General features: G+C 65.5%; 1 protein-coding gene across 2 annotated transcripts; it reads right to left on the reverse strand.

Annotated features, from left to right (window-relative positions):
* Positions 1–272: 272 nt before the first annotated feature.
* GATD3A (glutamine amidotransferase class 1 domain containing 3A) lies at positions 273–9,766 on the reverse strand. Of its 2 annotated transcripts, XM_041735170.1 has the most exons (7): positions 9,609–9,766; positions 9,444–9,496; positions 8,302–8,415; positions 7,444–7,563; positions 4,222–4,314; positions 2,093–2,249; positions 273–1,000 (listed from the first exon to the last, which is right to left on the reverse strand). In XM_041735170.1, exons 1-7 carry the CDS (start codon positions 9,717–9,719, stop codon positions 872–874), a joined length of 777 nt encoding a protein of 258 aa, XP_041591104.1. In that variant the 5' UTR covers positions 9,720–9,766; the 3' UTR covers positions 273–871. The 2 variants fall into 2 exon arrangements, with proteins under 2 accessions (XP_041591104.1, XP_041591105.1); XM_041735171.1 differs by lacking the exons at positions 9,444–9,496; positions 9,609–9,766 and adding an exon at positions 8,571–8,979.

Consider the following 9,766-nt stretch of genomic DNA (forward strand, 5'->3'; position numbering starts at 1 on the left):
CTGTTCCCAGGCCGGCACCGACACGGCTCAGTGTGAGCTGGACCAAACTCAATGGCCGCTGTGTGGACCCCAGCAGCTCCGTCAAATCCAAAAGAAGCACAAACGCTACGGCGTCTGGGGTGGGGACACCCTCCTGGGGGTCACAGCACCCGGACCAGAGGGGGAAACGTGCCTCCGGGGGTGAAGGCCGCACCGCACCCAGGCTGCCGCCCTGAACGCATCTCCCCACGATGGACGCACGCACGACACGCACGACGACGGACACCAGCTGGTGGTGCTGCCAGATGCTTTATTGGTCCTTCTTCGTACACCTCAGGTGGGCCACTGCTCGTGGCCTGGGGCCACCCGGCGGGGCCTCCGTGACCTCTCCTTCCTGGAGGGCAGGAACCCTCGCTAGCGCCCCTCACGTGCCAGCTTTAGAAGGCGCCGCGCACGGTCGTCCTCTCTGCCTCAAATGCAGCCCCGTCATTTTAGTGCATATTTATTACAGATTAGATAGCTTCCAATTATCGATAAGTGACACTTGGATTTCCTAATGACTAGTTCGTGAACTTACAGAAACTCTTCCCCCAACACCAAGTACCCTAAGCCGGTCAAACGTGAGAGCAGGGTGACGTCAGTCCCGATTCTCTTCCTGGAAAAGCAGGCCCCACTTTGATCTTCGGTCACACAGGAGTCCAACCTCTGCCACGGGGACGGAACGTGCACCCCGATCCAGCCCCACCCCAAGGACGCCTCTTCAGACGGGACATAGCTGCGGACATAGCTACAGCTACAGACGGGACAGCGAATTCCTGCCCCAAGCAAGCGAGCAGCGGAGGAAAACAGGCCAGCAGCTCCCCCTGCTGGAGGAGGCAGGGCTGCGGCCGCGTCACTTGGCGCAGAGTTCCAGCACCTTCTTCACCATGGCCCCGATGCCGTCGTGGACGTGGTGAAGCTCCGTCTCGCACATGAAGGCCGGGGTCGTGACCACCTTGTTTTTCTTGTCCACGTGGGCTTCGTGCACAGAAGTTATGGAAGCAGCTCACCCAGCAAGGACCAGAGGGTGTGCAGGCGTGAAGCTCCCCCCGCCCCCCCCCCCCCCCCCCGCCTCCGCCCCAAGGGCTCCTCCTCCTGCTGCCTCTGCCCACAGGGCCCACAACCCACACCGACCCGCAGCCTGCACGGCCTGCACCGCCTGCGCTCCATGAGCGGAGCACACACCCACGAGGAGGAGAGGAGCACCCGAGTAGGGTGCTGGCTTCACAAGACACCCCAGGGCGGCATAGCCCAGGGACTGGACACACCTGCACACCTGGGCTGCCCCACAGCAACCCCGGACACAGCAGAAGCACCTCTGGTCTTCCCACCAAGAAACTATAACAGCTCGTCCGAATGCCCGCAGCAAGAGGCCAGTCCAACCGGGGCCCTTCCTACATGGCTGCACTCTTGTCCTGGTCACACCAACACCAGGCAGTGACAGGCCTGGCCCTCGCTCCGCCCCAGCGAACACACACCTCCCTGGACTCAGTGCAAAGGCCCTGCGGCCAGCTCTACCCAGGCAGCCACTGGCTCTGCTGGCCACTCTGCGCAGCAGGGAGACTCTTAAACCGCCTGCAAGGAAAGGCAGACACCCAGGGGTCACCCTGTCGTCTCCAGCACCTTCTGGGATGTTGTGCAGCTCTGTTCCCGGACTCTGGCCCACATGGACTCTGGGTCCAGGTGTGGACCTGGAACGTGCTCGGCCTGAGTCCCCTGCAGGAGGAGGAGCGCCTGGGCTGCCTGCCCATCCCCACCGCCCAGAGCACTTCCAGCAAAGCCAGGCAAGCCCCCGTGCTTCTTCCACCTGCAGCCTGCATCCCTCGGGGGTGCGCTCCCTGCCCTCGGGGCACAGTGTTGCCCCATCGAGCCTGAGGCCATCCACTCACCCGACCAGGCAGCCCAGCGGAGCTCTGGGCCGGGGCAGCAATGGCCGGCCGACTTAGAAACGCGGCCAGGGGACGGGTGCTACGCCTGTGATGCACGTGCTCCCAGACGCCCCCAGCAGCGCAGTCCCCCAGGCCCAGAGGGGGGTCCCATCACCACCCGCCACCCTGGCTGCCGGAAAGGATATGGTCACTTCCTTCACACAATGCTTGGCGCCCAGGGCTTTGATGGCTTCCGCAGTCCCCGCATACGGCCACTTGCCACCTTCCTCTTGCTCGTGGCCCACGGTGACCTCAACGCCACGGAGCACTTTGGCTGCGAGGACAGAAGCGATGCAGCACAAGCTAAAAAGTGAGGGACCGGGTGAGCGCGGGGCCGCACGTGGACGGCGGGCCGGGGCGCAGCGGGGCACATGGAAGGAATGGAAGTGGCCTCGGGGAGGGGCGCCGGCTGCCACATGTGCCCTGAGCCTCAGCCCACCGCCCCACGGGCCCCGGGAACACAGCAGGATGCCAGTGGGTGCCGGGCCACCTCGCAGAGGGGAATGGATGGCAGCAATGGACTTAGGCCCGACTTTTGGGGGCTTTTCACACAACCGCAGCTCACCGCAGGGCACGGACTACTCAGGGACCCTTCTCTAGAGAGGGTGCCAGAAGCAGTCTCATGGGACCTGCTGGAGAGCAAGGGCGTGTGGACGCACACCCGCTGCCCCACGTGCCAGATGCCAGCAGCTGTGCTTCACCACAGCCTCCAGGGGCCCCTCGCAGCAGTGCCAGCCCCACTGCACCCCCACCCAGGCCACGCCCACAGCACCTGAGCCCCGCTGTTCATTCCCAGGTGCACATGGTGGCATGCAGGGCGGTGTGGCCCGTGTGTGCCCTTGGGGCTCCTCTAAGGCTCTGCTCTTCGCCCGGGGCCCCGCTGCCCTGCAGCTCCTGAGCCTGGCGTTCGGCCAACACGAGACCCCCAGGTGCCAGACACGGGACCAGAGCCCTGCCTGCAGCTGTGTGCACTCGGGGGATGCGTGTGGCATCCACGGCTCGGCTGCAGGCTGGGCCACCCCGTCGTGAGGCTGGCGGGGACGGCCCTACCCTCCCTCGGGGTCCACGCACACTGCCAGCAGCAGCCCAGCCCTCTCCCCCCGCTCATCTTCAGCGGGCCTGCTTCTCCCGTGCCCACCAGACAGGCTCTGTGCACAACCTGCCAAAATAAGCTGTGAAAAAATAGTGTCAAAACATATTTACGTCTGTTTTCAAACATCACAAAACCTAAACAACTTGCTTAAAAACCTGTGGGGGGAAACGTCCCTCAGCCACCAAGTAGGTAGAGTCACCAGGTGTGGAGTCTCCAAAGCACCCCAGGTCACAGGCCCGCGGGGGACCTGGCAGCCAGCACAAGACGCACACACACCAGCACCCGCCCCGTCTCGGGCTGTGGACACGGAAGCTGCCTGAGCCATGTGCTCCAGACGCAGGTGCTTGCGGGCACCACTCCCGCTCCGAGGTCAGGGGGCACGCGAGCAAGGTGGTACCACCATCGGACCCTCGCCCCCAGCTGTGCTCCCAGCAAGCAGGGCACCAGGGTCCTCCCCGGCACTCACCCCCACGTGGGGTGCCGCTCCAGGGATGGCATCCCGGGAGGGGAGAGGCAGGTGGCACCGCTGTCACCAGTTCCCTGGCGGCTCCGCACGGTCTCTTCCGAGCAGACGAGCCTGACCTCCGGACCCACGGCTGCCACCTTCACGAGGAGGGAGCTCCCGCACAGAGCCTGTCCTAAGAGGACCCTGCTCACACAGCCCCAGGGAGCGGTCCTCGGTGCGCCAGGCAGAGCAGGGCTGCGAGGGAGCTTCTCCCACCGTGGACTCCAAGCCGAGGCCTCTCCACGCTCCAGCACGCTGACGTGGACGGCGAACACATGCGCTGGTGCACAAGCCCAGGGGTGTCCGCTGGGAGGTCCACGCAGGCCAGATCTGGTGCATAGTGGCTGTGCCAGCCGGCCTGAGCATGCAGGGGGCACGCGGCCCCACAGGAGGGCGTGGGGAATGGTGCTCACCGGTAACGCACCAGGCTGCCCGGCGTGAGGACAGGAAGGCAGACGCCAGGCGAGGGAAGGGGTGCTGGAAAAGGCTGGGGGGCAGGGAGGGCTGCCGGGGGAACTTTCTAGAAGCTCTCCTTCCCATTATGTCACCAGGAGAAATTGACGTAACCACATGACCGGGGAATTCTCCAAGCTGGAAGGCACCCGTGACGGCACGTGAACCCCCTCAGTGAAGTCAGCCTTAGGACCACGCGGCCCTGCCCTCCCCGCCCCACGTACCCGATGGGCTTGCCGGCCTTGTGGAACTCCTTCAGGACCCTCTCCACATCCTCGTGGACTCTGCAGTCTTTCCCGTCAACGGCGAATGTGCTCCTGACAAGAAAAGGCGTCCTCAGGTCTGTGTGCCTGGGGAGCCTCCGACCCCCCCGGAGACGAACGTGTGGCTCTAACTCCCAGCACCCGACATAAGCAGGTAACATGCTTGCCTGCGTGGCTTTACACGTAACTACATATAATTTTTTCCTACTTTTTAAATCAGGGAAAAGTAAGGAGGGAGAGAGAGGGGGAGGGGAAGCAGACCCCAGAGTGAACCAAAGCCAGCAGGTGCGTGGGTCCTCAGAGCTCTGCTCCGTAAGCCAAGGAGCAGCGAAACCCGCATGGGCCCAGAAGCTGCGACAAGCACCCCACAGACGAGGAAGAGGCACGTGTGAGATGACGCGGCTCCTCTCCCCAGGCGAGCGGCTCAGGGGTCTGGGCGGCCTCCCCCCACAGCTGGCGGCTACATGCTGGCACCTCCATGGGAGGCAACTGGCGGGACCCACCGGATCCCAGAGTACACGCTCTCTGCCCCGTGCGCATGTGGACGCCGCCATCCCGCGAGGTCTGCTGCTGCGTCAGTGCCCGTGAGCTGCCCAGGCACCGACAGAAGCTCAGGGTAGGCACGCACGTCCTTATGTACCAGGTCTTACACCTTAAATACTCACACCTGCCCCCCCCCCCGAAGCCATCAGGCCACACAAGCGTCCATCGGTTGGGTCATCTACCTGACGGATCCGCCTGTGCCGCTGTGAGGTGGCTCACAGGCCACCAGTAAGCCACGCCGTTTGTGAAAAACACAAAGTTCAGGACGACAAGCTTAACAGGCCTCCGTCTGGTTAGAGTCGGGTTTTTTTCTATTTTTTTTTTTTAAGACTTATTTACTTATTTCAGAGAGAAGGCGGCAGAAGGCATGTGTGCACGCAGCATAGGAGTAGGGGGAGAAGGAGGGAGAATCTCCAGCAGACGCCCCACTGGGTGTGGGGCCCAGCAGGGGCTCAATCCTATGACCCCGAGCTCACGACCTGAACCAAAATCAAGAGCTGGACGCTGGACCAACCACACCAGACAGGAGCCCCCAGGTAGATCTTTAACACAACCACACGGACCCTCGGGAAGTACACGCAGAACGGGGGAAACGGTGCAGGGAGGGGCCCAGGGCCCCAACCAGGAGGAACCGAGTTCCCACCGTGAACCTCTGCCCCAGCGATCTCACCTGCCGCTCCTGCTGCGTGCGCACTACACAGCCGACAGCCACGGCTAAGGAGGCCAACCCCCGGGAGCCGGCCTCTCTTCTAGAAAGGTCAGGGAGACTGGGGTAAAGGACCGCAAGCTACAGCTTCCCCCAGGAGGGGCGAGCTCACAGACAGGAGCACTGACCCGAGGCCACCGCTCCCTCAAATGCAGAGACGAAGACCCACCAACAGTCCAGCACACCGCACCTGTGCTTCCAGGTCAACCGCGTGTGGGTGGTCGGCTGGGCCACAGACAGCACCCCGGCAGATCCCTAAAGGGCCCTCACCCCAGGGGCGGTGCTGCTGGCCAGAGATAAAGCTCATTTCCCGAGAAAAAAACCCTGATCCTGGCAGAAGTGTAAGTCTGGCCCAGAGGCCGTCCTCTGTCCCCCACCACCAGAGGGTGTGGGAAGGGGGAAGGGGGCGGTGACAAGGCGCGATCACCTGAAAGGCTGGATTTGGAAGACAAAGTGGATGTGAGGGGAGGCAGGGCTCCCAGAAGGAGGCAGGAGTCTGGGCACTGCCTCGAGGGGCTCGGGACACCTGGCTGGGCCCTGGACAAGAGCCATTCAGATGTCTGCAGGCCGAGGGCAGCCACAGCTGTCCAAACACGTAGGGAGCCTGCCTGGGCGCCTCCCTCACTTCTGGGCACAAGACGCCACCCACTGCACTGCAGCCCGTCAGCTAACCTAAGCGGGGGTGCAGCGAGCACAGGGGTCCAAGGCATCTGGCTTGCACCCTGCCCCACCTGGTGCCCTGAGTACAAGGAGGCCAGAGGGAGGAGATGAGCTGACAGTCAGCCCAGGTTAGGGGAAGCAGCTTTGAACACCAACGTGAGGTCCCGGCTGAGTTTCAGGCAGGCAGTGGCACACAGGTCAGGGAAGGGGAGGTCTGAGGGGGTGCTGGGGCAGGAACAGCAGGGGAGAGGGCCTGGCCAGGTCCCACAGGGCTCACAGAGACCTGGAGAGCACAGAGGAGGACAAGGAGGGTAAGAGCCTGTCACAGGAGGCAGTGGCGGCCGAGACCTTGGACAGGAGACCCAGATGGCACAGCAGGGGAGCCTGAGGGGCGCGTGCTGGCCAAGCCCATGCAGGGAGGGTGCAGGCGGCACCCAGCACCCACGCGGTCTGGGAGCAGGGAGGCGGAGGGCCAGGGCCGGCCGTCTGAGTTCACAGCCACACACTCCGTCAGGGGCCCCTGGGCGTGGGACAGAGTGGCTGCCTTGTCCACGACACAGGAAAATGCTCCACCCAGAGCCCAACATGCCTACATATTGTTTCCAATGAAAACCGCACGGTCCAGGCTGTCACCCCCACAGCACACGTTTGAAGCCCGACGCGTGAGGTGCAGCTGCTCGTGGTCTTCCATGCCATTTGCGAGGAAGCCACCCCGGAAGGGACACGCTGGCACGCTGAGGCCAGTGAAGAATTTCCATGAGGTGCCCAGAAAGAAGAGGTCAACAAATGAGAACAGAAAGAGGACCTGATACCGGGAGCGCGTCATGCTGGTGTGGTGATAGCTTGAGGGCCAGCTCCCCAGCAATGGCCCAAGCAAGGGGCCTCCCTTCCTCTGGCGGGAACCAGGCTCCGCACGGCCCGCTAGAACAGCGGGTTCCCTGCTGCAAGGTCAACAGGTGAGTCGGTGTCGGTGAGGGACATGTACAGGACTCAGTCCCGATGTGACAAGACCGGCCAGCACGGTGGTTAATCAGAGAACGCCTCCGCCCCCCGCCCCCCCATTCCCCCAACACACGGTGGCTGGTACTGGGAGCGCCCAGAAAGGAGAAAAATCCACGTGCTGCTAGAGCTCCGTCCACGCCCCGTCCCAGAGCAGTGTCCTCCATGCAGCCTGTGGAACCCCAGCCCCCCAGCCGCCGCTCCGGTGGCCCCCCAGCCCCATCTACCGCTGTGGTACAGGTGAAAAGCAGAGACCCCAGAGCTCCAACACGCACAAGTTTTTGGCGGCTCCAAAGCCTCCAGGGAAGATGGCAGCGTCGTGATTGGCTGCGCTGAGCCTGGCCAGATCGGTGATCTTGCCCCGGGTGATCCTTGCGGACTCCGTCAGGACATTCCTGGGAGAGAACACAGGGAGGCCTGAAGCCAGCGTCGGCCTGCAGAGAGCAGAGCGGGGTGCAGGGGAGGCCACCCCACAGCCAGGAAACACTTCCTCTGCTCCAGGGAAGGCACTGGCACGTGTGCTGGAGGTCGGGGCCTACAGAAAACAGTAGAGCCCCTCTGAGCATCTGGACCACTCAGTCGTGTGGGCCGACAAAAAACAGGACAGCGGTGGGAAGGTCACGGCAGCGCAGGGCGCGAGGGAAGGAACCTGGGGTCAGCCACGGCAGGCGCTGCTTCCCCAGGCTGTGCAGCCCGAGGCCCACGTCCCAGGCAGCAGGACAAAGCCTGGGGGCCGCCGGGGGCACTGCAGCTCTCACTGTCTGGACTGGCTGGAAAATGCCCTGCTGCCAGAGTCGGACAGGACGGGGATGGAGAAGCTCAAAGTGTGCAGAAACTGCATGAGCCCTCAGGACAGAAACGCCCCGACACATTGGGGCCCACGCAGGGGCAGGAGGCCAGAGTCCAAACTGAGCCCCATGGCAGGAGGACGTCTGGCAAGTGTGACAAAGTCACAAGAGCATCATCAGGGCGCCGTCACAGAACGGCCCAACGTTCCAGGCTCCCATCCCGGGACACGTGCCTCGGAACACAGCCAGATTCCCAGCGGGACAGAGGACCTAAGCATGCAGGTTCTCAGGGAGCTTCTATCAGGCCTTGTCCACCCTCCAGGCCGCCGGCGCCAGGACCTGCACCTGCTTTCGCTCTCAGAAGGCTGCCCCTTGGTGTGGTCAACCACGTGCATCTGAGGGATGTCAGGAGCAAAGGTCTGCACCTCGGCCCCGCCACGACTCAAGTGAACCAGCACCCTGCACGGAAGAAAATCAGACAAGGCTCTGAGCCGCACCCGACCCGGCGTCCCTGCTAACGTGCGTCTGCGAGCAGCGCTTTTGTGGATGCCCCGTGGAAACCCCTCCCGTATAGGACCGTCGTACTGGGTAACAGGAAGCTAGGGTTGCCTTACCCACGGCGCCAACTCGCTGTCCCCGAACTAGCCTGCGGAGCCCAGCTGGCCCCAGGCTCCCTTTACAAACCGGGGTGCAGAGGACGGGTGACTGGTGTCAGAGCCTGGACGCCGAGGTTCCCAGGCTGCTGCTTCGGGATGCACTCCCTCCCGCGGGCCAGCGGACGCAGGGCCCGACACTCAGTCCAGGTCCCGCTCTGTGCCACGGCTCCCCCTTCGGAGGAGGCGGCGGCATAAGGTGCGGGGAAGAGCCAGCAGCACGCCGGTGCTCAGGCCCTGACCTCTGGCACCCGCAGGGCTCTGCACCCGCAGCCCGGGCTGGAAGCTGTCGGGGCCGACCGCCCAGTGCAAAGTCTGTTCCAGGCCCGGCGCCCCCAGGCGCCCCCCCCCCCGCAGGCCGCGAGGGACGTGCCCCCGCCCCGCCCCCCGCAGCCAGCTGCAGGCTGCAAGGGACGCGCCCCGCCCTAGCTCCGCCCCCGCCCCGCCCCCGCCGCCACCTGCAGGCCGCGAGGGACGTGCCCCCCGCCCCGCCCTAGCTCCGCCCCCGCCCCGCCCTAGCTCCGCTCCCCGCAGCCAGCTGCAGGCTGCAAGGGACGTGCCCCCCGCCCCGCCCTAGCTCCGCCCCCGCCCCGCCCCGCCCCGCCCCGCCGCCACCTGCCGGCCGCAGGGACGCGCCCCCGCCCCGCCCCCGCCGCCCCTCGCTGGCAGGTCCCCGCGGAGGCGGCCGCGGCCAGGGCTGGCTCCGGCTGGGCCCCGGGGAACAGCGCCCGACGCGCTCGGCGGCGGCCGCCACGGCTCCCTGCGCCCGCGGCCCAGGCGGGGTCGCCCTGGCCCTCCGCGCCCGCCCGCGTCCCCCGCGGCTCCGGGGCTTACGCTGCGGCCTCCTGGAGCTCGGTCCCGTCGTAGACCCCGCATCCCGACAGCACCTGCGGGCGGCAGCGGTCACGGGGTCCGCCCGGGGCAGCCGGCGGGGGGGGGGGGGGGACGCCGCAACCCGGGAGGGGCCCGCCCGCCGCCCGCCGCCCGCCGCCCGCCTACCAGCGCGACCCTGGCCCCCGGGCGCGGCGCGGAGCCGTGGAAGGCCGCGCGCGGGGCGAACGCGGAGGCCGCCCGGAGCCTGGACGCCCCCAGCGCCCTGACCGCTGCCATGACCGCGCGGCTGCGTCTGCGTCTGCGTCTGCGCCTGCGCACGGCCG

This window comes from Vulpes lagopus, chromosome 20 (genome assembly GCF_018345385.1).
Source record: "Vulpes lagopus strain Blue_001 chromosome 20, ASM1834538v1, whole genome shotgun sequence".
In the NCBI taxonomy this organism is placed as follows: Eukaryota; Metazoa; Chordata; class Mammalia; order Carnivora; family Canidae; genus Vulpes; species Vulpes lagopus.